Below are 13,849 nucleotides of genomic sequence, written 5' to 3'. Positions count from 1 at the left end.
AAGGTGTCTCGTTGTCCAATTCGATTCTTTCTAATGGAGTGGCTAATGCTATTGCTTTCCCCTTTGCCATTGCACGTTGAGCGGACAGTTGTGACGGTTGGGTGTCATGACCTCGAGTTGTCTGAATTCTTCTGCTATGTTCTGATCGAGGGGGTCTTTCTCTTGCTAGGGATTTTTCTGAAAAATTATAGGTCTCAAGTTTAATTCTAGGTTTCAACATCTATGATACTATTGAATTTTGGAGTTGTATCGCCCAAAATAGTAGGAAACCTCAATTGCCACAAATAGTAGGCCTTGACCATACAAGATTTGATGAACACATAATAGAGGTTTTGTAAATGATAAAACGTACTAGACACTAGACAGTATTGCTCATGACCAAACTTTCATTTTTCTTAGTCTTCTCTTCACAAACGGTGTGGCCACTAATCCTTTTACCCTATTTTCCTTGGAAGCATATGGGTTAACAGTGTCAGATTTTTTTATTGTGTGGTGAAATTTTGGATAGAAAGGTTTAGCAAATTACTTTATGTATTTTCATTTCATATCACTTGTGACACTTACAAGAACAGCTGCAGAAAGTGGTTCTCTAAATATACAAACTAATATTTCTAATTTCTTTTCCAAAGTTCACTTCAACCTTCACACTAAATTTCAATCCTGTCAAATGCTTGTCTAAGTATCAAAATTATACTAAGGAAGTCATTTTACCTAATATCTAATAGATCTACGAAGGCTTCGAAAACAGTAGCATAGTTTAGCTTCTATCATTTTCCGTTCCTTGATGTACTAACAGCATATTCAGTCTGTAAACATCAGTTTTTTAAATATTATTTGTTAACATTATGGTAATATGCTTTTATTGTTTTCTAATGCTATTTTCTGAGGGCTCCATTGAAACTATTGTCTGTGTTTTGCAAATTCTACCAGTGTTCTACTCTCTCCTGGATCAAAGAGGTCAGACTCCCTACCTGATCAGCGAGATAATGTTGTTTTAACCCCTAAAAATGTGCAGGTTATGCTTCTTTTTTCTCTAGTTTGATTGATATTTTTAATGAGACTATGTTCTATTATTATTATCTCTAAGCGTAGAAGTTCGCGGGCTGATTGCTTCTTACTATTGTTTACTTAGGCATTGAGAACACTCTTCAACGTAGCACACCGCTTGCATAATGTCTTGGGTCCATCCTGGGTTTTGGTATGAATTTTGTGCTCACTACTTCTCGAATCGAAATAATCATCTTTATAAGTTCTAAAATTTAGCTATGTCCTGCAAGTTGTAGGTCTTGGAGACTCTGGCGTCTCTAGATAGAACCATTCATTCTCCTCATGCATCTACCCAGGTAAATCATGATTAAGAAGTTGCATATTTTGCTGAGAAAAGAGTCCCATTTGTTTTAAGTTGTCGAGTCGTTTCTTGTAGATGGACAAACTAACAATAGTAGGAAAATGTCGAATTTCTTTGTCCCTTGATTAAATGTGCTCCATCTGAGAGATAAATAATTATTCTTGGCTGCTAGTGGTGTCCATTTTGCCAATTAGATCCCAAATGTATTAGCTGTGGAAAGCTCATGATATATATTGTCTTTTAGTTGAATTCCGATGGAGCTGGTAACTGCCAAAGTTTTCCTAAGTGTATATAAACTGACATGGTGTTTTATTTTTTAACCTTTTCTTGAATTTCAAGTTTTATCCTTGAGAAGGGCAGTCTCATTATGGCTGTAGCAGGAACATGTTTTAAGCTCATTATCAAGATAAGGTGCATATAAATGTTTTTCGAGGCCATTCATTCGTTCCATGTGTGTGTATATAGGAAGTTTCAGCTTCTGCTTCAAGACTTGCAAGAGAAACATCTGGGCACTATACTGACTTCCACATTCTCTCTTCTTTGAATTCTCAGGTTGGAGCAGTGACATTCGTTTTGCAGTTGTAGTTTTCATTTTGTCTTATTTTTTGACTTACATTCTGATAACTAATCTCCTGTGATTTAAAGCTATTCGAAAGTTCAGCATTAATGCATGTATCTGCAGTGAAGTCACTGCTATCTGCATTACGTCAGTTATCAAGTCAGTGCAGTTCTGGAAATTCTCAAGCACAAAGTCAGCAGATTGGAGGTGTTGCATTCTCGGTGGAGCGCATGACGTCTATACTTGTAAATAATCTCCACAGTGAGTAATTAGTTTTTTTGTTTTCTATTCTTCCAATAGACCATCCTGTACCTTGCTGTTTCTTGATGTTGCTGACATATTGATGTAGATAGGGTAACATGGCAGGTTGGTAGCTGTAGGAAGATGTTATTTTGTATACAAATAAAACTGTTTAAAGATGTAAGGAAGAAAAAAATGAAAGAAGTAACTCGTGGAATCCATTAATTAACTCATTTATTCATCTTTATGAACAAATTGATATCTGCAACATTATTCTGAAGAACAATCGTTAACAACTCATTTTTTGCTATTTTAAATAGAACAAAGAATATAGGCACTGAACAACCTTGAGTCAACTCTAGGTGATAAATATTTTAAGGGCATTTTTCCAAGACAAGGGTTTTATTCTACTGCATGGACCATGGAATAAATGTTTAAATAGATTTTATCATTTACCTATTTAAGTAGATTTGAAGCTACTTGGTTTGACTAAAATGATACTTGTAGTTGAAGTCCTAAACTATTTGGTGTTGCAAGGATATATTTAATAAGCCATTTCACAAATGTAAGAGGACATTTTTAGTAGCATTCAACAATATTGTACGTGAAGTTTGTTATGTCCTTAATACTTTCTACAGTTATATTCATGCTATCTAATGAATAATGAGATGATTTATTCAGTACTAGTTTGTCATAGGACTAAAAGACAGGTATTGACATGCCAATGACATATTGGCATGGTCGAAGTATTGCACTAGAAGGTATTTGCCATGTGTTATGCAGTGATTTCAATAGGCGCTCGGGCGAGGTGAGGCGAGGCCCGAGCGCCTCACTTCATGTCCAAGCGCCTCGCTTCAACGAGGCACAGCCTAGGCGCTCGCCCGAGCCCAGGCGCCGGGCGCTTCGGGCGAGCGCCCGGTTTAAACCAGGCGACCGAACCAGTGTTTTACGTCTGGTTCGGTCTCTATTGCTTTAGTTGGTTCAATCGAACCAACTAAATCACCGATAGGCTCCCTCTCACGATTTCCCCGACTTCCCCAACCCTAACACTCGTGATTTTGCCGTCGAGATTTCTTCTCCGTTGTCGTTGCTCTCTGCTGCCACTGCCGCTGCCATTGTCGCTACTCGACGCTACCACAATCGTCGCTCATCGCTGTTGTCGTCGCTCGCCGCTTGTCGATCCCGCTCCCACTCCCACTCCCGCTGCCGCTCGCAGCTCCCGCTCTCACTCCCGCTAGCTCCCTCTATCGTTGCCTTAGCAGCCTCGGTCTTCTCACACTCTTCTTACTATACTGTTAACAGTATATTAATAGTATACTGCTAACTGTATACTAATAATAGTATTTTTATTTATTAGATTAATAATATATTATTTTGATTTTAATACTATTAATTTTTATTTATTTAAAATTATTGTTAGGTTTCAGAATAAATGGCAAGTGTACAGAGCAACTCAATAGATTTGATGTAAAATTTTATTGTTTTGATTTTTGAGACTTTTTATTAATATGACATTGTGATTTTGTACTCGATTTTCTTAATTTAATAGCATATTTTTTATTTAAATAATTATATTAATTATATTATGTATTTTTATATTTTAGCGCCTCGCTTCACTCGGGCGAGCGCCTAGACGAGCGCCTAGCGCCTCGGGCGTTTTTGGACCTTGGCGCCTAGCGCTTTTTAAATCACTGGTGTTATGCCAACCTGTGCTGGAGATGCTAATATATGGTTTGGTCAATTTTTTTTGGTGTTCTAGATGACCCTGTGCTAGAAAATGATAATACTTGGTGAAAATATTTTGTGGATTTGTAGCTAATAGCTGGCATTAATGAAAAATCTCAATATAAATGAGCAACTCAAAATAAAGTGATCTTTCATTTTACTTCTAATAACTTTAAAGCGTAAAAGAAAATAAACAAATTTGTTAGTCCCTAGGCTCATTCCATTTTGAATTGACCTTTGAAATTGACACACATTCTGAAATAAATATTTGAAGTGTTGTGATGAAGATCCAGGTTTTGATAGCACGAGCTATTTCATCTAACTTCCACGGAAGTCACCCACACTAGTCATGGTCCTGAATGCAATTGGCATAACGACGAGGGAAATAGTTGTGGGTCTGGGGCTGGTAATATAGATATTGTATATTCTGCAGAACTAAGAGGCTTTTGGAATCTTGGTTTGTTCACAATCCTACTATATATGCAATGTAGGAATTGTTTAAACTTGAATTTTGTTGTGACAATCCCACTTATATTGAGTCGATCTTCTATCTTGCAGGGGTTGAGCCCCTATGGGATCAAATTGTTGCTCATCTTCTTGAGGTGATTTTGACGATACATTTTTTTAATGCATCTTGGTTTTGAGATTGACATGAAGTTGATCTTCCCAGCTAGCTGATAATTCAAACCCACAAGTAAGAAATTTGGCACTAGATGCACTAGATCAGTCAATTTGTGCAGTCTTGGGCTCTGATGAATTTCAGGGCATTAAAGCATCTCAACAGTTGCCTGATTCTCATGTGAGTATTATTATTATTTTTTTCAGGATGTCACTTTTATTGAGCATAGTTAATTGAGTGGTATGCTTCTTTATAGGATGCCAAAGATGCTGAAGTTGGATCATTTGAATGTGTTTTTCTATCTCCGTTGTTGGTTCTTTATATGTCTAGTCAGAGCCTTGATGTTCGGGCGGGATCATTAAAAATATTATTGCATGTTTTAGAGGTATTGCTATTCTCTTCTCAACTTCATAGAACATATTGCTTGCATGATGATTGAACTATCATCTTGCCTTTGTATTCTTATATCATTTAATCATTACACACAGAGACATGGCGACAAACTGTATTATAGCTGGCCCAGTATACTTAAATTGTTGAGGTTTGTTTCTTATGTCTTGGACTCTAGCTTCTTCTTTATTTTACACCTTATAAAATTTGTATTATTAGGGCTGTGGCTGATGCATCAGAGAGAGATCTTGTGCCATTAGGATTCCAGGTAATGTGATATCCCTCCATGTGTAATGAAAAAAATGAATTTGCATTAACTTGTTCTGGTGGCACTAAAAATTGACAAGGAGTACATCACCATGTCATCAAAAGGAAAGAAGTAAGATGTAGAGAAGTTATTAATTTGTGAATTTATACCGTTTTTATCCCAGAATTAAAAATTTGTTGTGGAAACCTCTTTTGATTAGATATTAAGTGAATTAAAAAAATTGCAATCATCTAGTAAGTTGGAATTCAGCAGATGGCAGCTCATTCTTTCACTTATGTTGTAATTTTGAAAATTGGTTTTTCATTTCATTCTCATTGCAGATCATTTGTTGATTTATCCATGGAATTTATAAAGTATGGTGTATTATATGCTGTCTTAATGACAATTGTCATTCTGATGATATGACAAAATTGTAGTCTTCTGTAAACATATAACTGCTGAGAATATTGTGATTGCAAATTTGTCATTATTGTTATGATGAGATGGATATATACAAGTAATTGAACTATAAAGTGGGTCAAGTTATCCGTTTGTTTAAATGTTTTTCTTTGTTTCAATTTTCAAGATAGAATAAGTAGTAGTAGATGTGATGTAGCTAGTCTTATAACAACAAATTTCATAATATGGAATCTAGTTGTCCTTGACTATCGAATGACTGTTAATTATTCTGGCAACAAATTGGTAGGAAATTAGTCAACTCAAGGACTGATGCTAATGTCAAACTCATGCTTATGATGTTTCATCTATGCACATGATGAAAAAACCAAATTAAAATAATCCACTACCCAAGTGTAATTGACACTAAATTGTTCTTTGAAATTGTCAAATCCTCCAATCCAAGTAATGCCTCATATGTTTGTTTTGGGTTTCAAGGACTTGGTGTCTGTGAGAGAGAGGGCTCAGGCTCTGACCTTCAATACATGACACCATGGCAGAACTGATGCTTGATTGGAAGAGGTGACGAGGCATATCATATAGAAGGAATTTCCATGTCTTTGATATTTTCGTCTCTTATGTTTGCTGCCACCTTCGTCTACCATTTGCAGTCTCTGTTCTGACTGGCAACCTGTGCTAGTCCACAGAATATTAGAATCCAGTTAGGTCCTAGAGTGTGGTCCTTTTGCCACATTTAAAAGATGGACGCATAATTAGCAATAACAAATTACCTTCATGAATGCCATTTATTTGGTTATTCATTCAGATTGGCATATATGCCATAACTTGAAGTAATAAAGGTTCATCAGATAACAAAGGGGCTCATGATAGATCAAAATTTGGATGTAGCTCCATTGAAATTTGAGTTATGACAATCCTATTTGTACATCCTGTCATGAGGAGATGGAGTTCACGAATAGGGATATTGAATATCAGTCACAACATTCTTAATGCTGGGTAACTATCAGAAGTGGCTTCACCTGATGGAGACTAATGCAGCTAGTTTTGGTTATGATGACTTAACCCATAGAAGCATAGGGAGGTAACTAAAATTTGGCCAAACTCCAAGTAGCAAATTGTATAGACTTTTTTTTTCAGATAATGATAGAGCTGTCGTATCTTTTCTTATTGCTTAGGTCTTATTCCAACCTTATCTTCTTCTTTTGGCAACTTCTTTTCTCAATCAATTTGATGTATTATTGTTGCATTTATAGGGTTTTTTGGATATATCCAAACTAAGCTTAGTTATTTATTTTTTCTGGTTTCTCCTTAATTACATGGGTTCAACCAAGGTTTCAAATGGCGGTTGAACTTGAAGATATTGACTGATATTTATTGGTCTGACAAAGGATTTGGGTCAAGACCATATAAGATGCTATCGAGTGATATTGAATTTTTAAATTAATGTTTTGTTAATACAGGGTGACACAGATTGGTTTATCATTTGGTATATTGATTCTGTACCTGTTCAATCAATTGCTGAAATTGATATTGAACTTAGATTTAAATTCTTGTGTTTAACCAAAGGTCTCAAATATCAGGTACACCATCGGGTATGCAACAGTATATAGCTGGCTGATAGGGGACCAACACTTAGATAAGCGATTTTGCCCCATCTGGTTTAAAACTGAGCATACCATGTCAGGCATACTGTTCGGTTTGTGCTACTATTGCTCCTTTAGCAGATGACAGTCTATTCGCTTCTCCAGATCTAATATAGATCCACTAGGGGGCTTTTTATGGCTGTTTGGAGGGCTTTGTAAAGCTTCTCTCCCTTACTTCTTCACCACTGTATCTACCTATTCTTAATGCCAATTCTTCCCAAGGCACTCTCAATCTTATTATTCTAATTCCATTTTGTCAAATCAAGATACATTTCAAAGGATTGAAGGGTCGTTCCCAAGGAGCCATCCAAACTTGAAATTGAAATTAATAACTTAATTTCTCTTGCATGAAGATGCATTCGTGTGATTTTTTCTCTTAAAGTCATTATTTCAAGGATTTAAACATAAATTTTAGTTTTTTTCCTTCAAGTTTATATATGATTTGGTGAATGTTTTTTGTCAGAATTCTTGTGGGTTCATTTGAGTTTGACCAAAATTTCTGTGGACCTGTGCCGATCCATCCTAGATCCTTGTGGATCTAGCCTAGATCCACACAAGTTCAGGCTAACTCCACAGGGATTCGGCTTAGATCCTGGTGGATCTACCATACAATTCTGATTTTATCTTGTATTGCCATACATCCATTTTGATATCCACATGTATGCTTCATTAGCTTTCTGTATATATTTCTATTTCTCCGACATTATAACTGATCAAGCCTAACTACATTTTACACTTGTTCCATAAAAAAATCTTTCAATCTAAGAGGCAATCAGTAGTCTTACAACAATCAAACCTCTGCATCTTTTATCATCCCCGTTTAATTTCATTGATATATCTTCTTTGAATTGAATTTCATTGATATATCTTTTATTGATATATCATTGAATTTCATTGATATATCATCCCCGTTTAATTTCATTGATATATCTTTTATCATCCCCGTTTAATTTCTTATTTTCTACTAAGACTTATTTTTCATCTATTTTGAATTGAATTTTGTTACTTCTTATTTTATTTGCCAGTTTGCATTTATGCATTTATTTTATCTTAAATTGAAAATGCTCTCTTTGGATCTTTAGTGGTGATCTCAGCTCTGACATCGTCAATAAAAAGGGTGTCACCTGCTTGCAATATAAGAAAAGCAATTTCATCTGAAATATGTATCCTAAGATCTTCCATTTTTAGTGTTAATAAATTCAAATCTATTGTAGTTGACAAGTTACTTGTTTGTCTCCTAACACATCTTTGATTGAATCAATGCTTTTAAATAATTTTTTTTATTGAGGACACCATATTTGAAACAAGGGAAGCACTAGAATTTAATCAATATAATAACTTGAATTTGAAGCATGTTGTCTTCTAAAATAAATTTCAATTGAAGTTTCTCTTTCCAGATCTGCTGCATCCTAGTGTGACTGGAATTTAGATCACACAGAGCATAAGACAAGTTTTGCAATATGCATTATGATAATTTTGGAATTTTCTCCTCAGTTATTTTTTTTCTACAGTCTTAGTACTTTCCGAGCATCCAATTTTCTTTTGATCTATTGGGGATCTTTTGAGCATTTTGTTACATTTGAAAATTCTCTAGTCAAATGCTGTTTTAGATGGGTTAATTCTCTGTTCCGACAAATGTTGTCATTTCATTATCAATGATGACATAGCTCCAAGCGGTATCATGCCAGATCAAAGCTATGCTGCTTTTGGATCTTTTTCCCACATATGATCTGATCCACAAGTAATAATATTTTCATTTGTTTAAAAAATAACCTTAGCTTTGCAAGGATCTGTTTTAGATCCGTAGAGATTTAGGCTAGATCTATTCGAATCTAGCCTAGATCTAGCATGAATAGCACTAATCTATCCAAATCTCTAAATTAAACTCAAATTAGGTATAAATGGAAGAAATTTAGGCTATGTTCGGCCTGTAAACTAAACCCAAATTAGGTATAAATGAAAGAAATCTTGGCTATGATTGGCCCAAATGAAAGAAACCTAATTGAAAGAAATTTAAGGAGATTAGGTTAAGAAATTAGATACAGATTTACGGAATTTTTTGAAGGCATTCGAGACAAAATTTTGTTGCTGTTCATAAGGGTTTAAAATTTAGTATATCGGAAAAGTTAAACACAATTGGTGATGGATTTTTCTTTTTTATAAAGATCTTAAGAACAATGTTGTAGATGTAAAAAAGTTCAAAGATAGAATTATAAATCTAAAGTTTGTCAAGGGTTAAGAGATTTTGAATGTTAGAAGTGCTTATGTCCTCAGGTTGGACTAAATGATCAAACTGAAAGAAAGGTTTGGGGAAAACTTAGACAATATCATTCAAAGAATACATATAATTATAATTGAAAATTTTATAGTTGAAGGAGATTAAAATGGTCACTTGGGAAAATGGTATGATGAATTTAAAGGAGTGCATGAGGGATTTGGTCACGGGGAGAGAATTAAGAAGGGTGGTATCATTTTGGATTTTATGACTTCGTATGATCTTATAATTGTAAATACTTAAAGAAGAGAGATGAACATTTAATTACTGATAAAAGTGTTCACAATTATGTCATATAGGCCTTTTCTTTCATTAAAAAGTTAGATAAAGTTATATGCAAGAATTGTAAAGTTATATCTAGTGAAAGTACAATGAATCAACATAGGTTGATGACATTAGATATTTGTTGTAGAAAATGGAAGAAACAAAAGGCAGTAAAAAAATTAGTAGGACTAGATGTGAAATTTTAAAGATAATAATGTGAAGATTTTTAAGAATAGATAGGAAAGGGAAGCAGCTTGGAACCTAAACGGGATAATATTAATATTATTTTGGTCTACTATAGTCAATAAGATCAGGATCTTATCAAAAGAGATTCTTGTTGAAATTAAAAGTAGAGGTGTAACTTTAATAGAGAGTTGGTGTTGGTATGAGGGAGTTCAAAAAGTAATTATTACTAAAAGATTATGCTTTAAACATTGGTAAAGTTATAAATATAAAGAGAAATTTAAAAGATATATATAATGTAGAAAAGAGGTTAAAAGAGCTATGAGTATGACAAGATATAAAACATATGATAATTTTTATAACAAATTTGGTACTAACAGATAAGGAAAAAGATATATATCAAATTGCTATATATATATATATATATATATATATATATATATATATATATATATATATATATATATATATATATATATATATATATATATATATATATATATATATATATATATATAAGGATCTCTATTTAATCTCTAGTTTGTTCTCAGATGTATAACCTAGATGTAGTATTTAATATTGGCCATGTGATAAGTTATTAAAGTGGTGGCTCTTCTGTTTTAATTATTAGCTCAACCCACTACATTTTTTTGCTTGCAGAGTATGCGCATCATCATGAATGATGGACTGTCAACCATTCCTACACACTGTCTTGATGTGTAAGTTGTTTTTCCGTCATTAATAATAACATGTCCCTGCAAATGCTTGTACATGCATATCGACACGAAGAGTGTCTATCTTATTACCTCAAAATTATTCATGGCTGTTACAAATATAACATATATTCAGGAATATAATTTATAATGCTTAAAGAGCCTAGAAATAAAAATTCACATTCTTTAAATATTCTAACATATGCATCATGTAAAAAAATTGTTTTAATGGCATAGGTTATGTTTCTATAATGTCAAAAATATCAAAATAAGTTGAACTTTTGCATGCATTCATCTAACTCAGTTATGATAAAGTGTTTAGATTGCTTGTTAAATGATCTTCACTGTACTTGCATGCATATGTAGTTTCAATCATTAGTTTAGTGCTGATATGATGAACACCAAAAACATATGAAGTCATTTCAATTTTATTTTTCTAAGTGTTTACAAAGTTGATCTTCAATTTAGGCCTCCATGATTGATATCTATTGAGACGTCAGGACTCCTGATAGTAATCTAGTGCATCTGTCTCTGTGTATATAGAGAGCACTTCTTACCAGAATATGTAATGCTGGTCACTTCTTTTGACATTATTTTTCCTTATGTTTCAAACCTTAATATTACATAGATAGCCTCTCTCTCTCACTTGTACCGTAGCCATGTATGCTGTTCATTCATTTTTTTCCTTCTTATCTTTCTTTATCTGCATAAACTTGAAATGGTTTGGACCAAACAATTATAATATATGCCCTTTACCCTGTTTATAAACATGGATTCGATTTGGACAAGATAGAGTCCCCACTCATCTACCCGAAGTTATTGTATAGATTTCTCTGTTTTCTAAACTGTGCTAGTTGACTATCTTGTACTGCCTGTATATTATGGAGTAAAGAACCTATAGTTTGAATTATGCAACCAGAAAATGTCAATTACATAGGCAATCCGAAGGATTATTCTGATAGTAAATAAAAGGTTTTTGTCTTATGAACAACGAGAATACCTTATTCATCCAACGCCATATTCATTCATGGAAAATGGCACACTGTCCTCTTTATCCACTATCCTTTCAGGTACCATATAATATTTGTAAAGGTTGGAGCTACAAGTTAGATGATCATTGAATAGTAAGAATGAAGTGGATGTACTATATTGTCTAGCGGGTGTAGTTAATGGAAGAACAAAACCACCACCTGCAGCTGCTCGTACTCCAAGCAAACGACTACTGATTGTTTCAGCCATTCCTTTAATAGTACAGAAAAGACAACCAGTTGGTGAATGACACTACCTACATGATTTAGTAATTACAACAAACAAAGTTGAATGTTCTTTCAACTCTTTCTGGTAATCAGCAGCCATTTGTTCCTAGATCCCAGGGACAGGCAGTGAAATTCATGCCAGCAGAAGTACAGACAAAGGATTAAAGGTTGATGGGGAGGTGTGTCGAAAAGAGGGTTGATCCAGTGAGGTACTGGGGGGCAGGTTAGGGAGGATTGTATGAGTGGTGAAAGCAAGGTTTGCTGTACCGCAGTGTACCATCCGGTATGAGCGGTATGTACCAGTCCAACAAGCGATCAGTATGGGCAATATATATCAGTTTGTCAGTACACCCGACTATACCATATGTTGGTACATCGGTATGTACCATATCAATGTCCGATTGGTACATTGCTACAGACTGATAAGGTAAACCATGGGTGAAGCCACCTTGAAGATTGATTATGCAATGACTGGGGCTAGGTGGGATGATGGTGCAGCTGTGCCATTATGTTTCATATTTGACATGGCCAGATTGCTGTGGGATGAAGATTTTAATCTGTGGTGTAATTGAAATAATAAATGATATATAATACTGATAAGGGGGCTTGTTTTTTGCTATCATCAGGGGGAAAGGGGGTCTTTTTGTCAAACAAAGCTGCAATTGGACATGCTAACGTGGTGAATTAATAGTGGGGTCATGATAATAGGTTTCTGGATTGTACTAAGGTGAGATATGATTTAATTGGAAAGAGAGCCATGATGACATAATGTGAATGTCATGGCTGGGCAGAAGCAGAACTTGATGGGATGCCAAGGGCATGGAGATCATTATCATGGTTGAACATAGTGTATTAGTGTGCCAAGTTTCTTGGTAGCTTTCCATAATTTTATCTCTTTGCATCGATTTGGTAAGTTGATGGGTGTATGTTTTGACTTTAATTTCTACTAAAATTAAATGGTTATGATCAAATGTTTACTAGTAAGAACTAGTAAAATTGTAGCGTAGCATGATAATTCATGTCATGTTTTATAAGATATACCCTTGCTGGATATGATGCCTGTTAATTCAGTTTAAAATGAACTGACGCCCTTTGGAAATGTGATTTGGTGTTGTCATTACAGTTTCCAGTAACTGTATCCTAATAATCTATGGTGCTCGAGTTTGAACACTATAAGTGGGAGTCTATATTTTAGATGGAGCCTTGGTACAAGAATAAGGTTGTTCTTTTGCTCCCTAGAGCATCTAATGGTGGCAGCCACATGTGCTTGGCTGCCCTTTTAATTTGAGTTGAATTTGAAACACACAAGAGGTAACATATAACACCCCAAAGCATTTATTGTTTGGCAGCATGGAGACAAAATCATGGTCATTTTTGTGTGAGGCTTTTGTCAAAGAGCCATTCAAATGTGATCCACTTTTGAGTTGTAACTTGCCCATTTTGATATTTGAATTATGGTTGATGGGCTCTATCCATCCATCTTTAAAAGAAAATAGATTTATATTATTTGGGATACTTTTATGTAAGTAAATTCTCTATAAATAATGATTTATGAACCATGTAGATTTGCTATAGCTTACTCTTGTTAGTTCCTAATTTACAATATTTATTATGCTATACTTTGAGGGGCTTAGGATATCTGGGTATTAGTGTTAGATGGAATATTAATTACATATTCAACAGTACTGGAATGTAATCTCTTTTCAGACCTTGTACCAGTCTAAGAAGCATGGATACAAGACATACATGATATGATACATACATGGCGACATGCCATTTTAAACTAGGACACGGACATGTCGAGGACACGTGTGTGTGTATATATATGTATATATATTCGTAATACCACGATGTACCGAGCATATATATAGAAATATATTTATATATATTCGTTATACCACGGAATACCGCTTGGTATGGGTGGTACGTACCGGTCCGATAGGAGATTGATATGTGGATCACCCTGTACT

The 13,849-nt window shown here is 34.5% G+C and overlaps 1 protein-coding gene across 6 annotated transcripts in view; it reads left to right on the top strand.

Moving 5' to 3' along the window:
- The window catches only part of LOC135585036 (uncharacterized), a 76,880-nt gene that overhangs the window by 44,132 nt on the left and 18,899 nt on the right, over positions 1-13,849 (top strand). For all 6 annotated transcript variants that reach the window (XR_001978561.2, XM_065188008.1, XM_065188007.1 and 3 more), the window contains 11 exons: positions 931-1,015; positions 1,133-1,198; positions 1,284-1,343; positions 1,814-1,900; positions 1,994-2,168; positions 4,431-4,474; positions 4,543-4,671; positions 4,748-4,876; positions 4,980-5,032; positions 5,101-5,149; positions 10,571-10,629. Coding sequence is in view for 5 of the 6 variants with exons in the window: in XM_065188008.1 (XP_065044080.1) it covers positions 931-1,015; positions 1,133-1,198; positions 1,284-1,343; positions 1,814-1,900; positions 1,994-2,168; positions 4,431-4,474; positions 4,543-4,671; positions 4,748-4,876; positions 4,980-5,032; positions 5,101-5,149; positions 10,571-10,629 (936 nt within the window). In the remaining variant the exon portion in view is untranslated. The remainder of the gene's footprint in view (positions 1-930; positions 1,016-1,132; positions 1,199-1,283; positions 1,344-1,813; positions 1,901-1,993; positions 2,169-4,430; positions 4,475-4,542; positions 4,672-4,747; positions 4,877-4,979; positions 5,033-5,100; positions 5,150-10,570; positions 10,630-13,849) is intronic.

This window comes from Musa acuminata, chromosome BXJ1-6, assembly GCF_036884655.1.
Source record: "Musa acuminata AAA Group cultivar baxijiao chromosome BXJ1-6, Cavendish_Baxijiao_AAA, whole genome shotgun sequence".
NCBI classification, from domain to species: domain Eukaryota; kingdom Viridiplantae; phylum Streptophyta; class Magnoliopsida; order Zingiberales; family Musaceae; genus Musa; species Musa acuminata.
The sequence above is the reverse complement of the archived record's forward strand: the minus strand, read 5'-3'. Positions and strand labels throughout refer to the sequence as shown.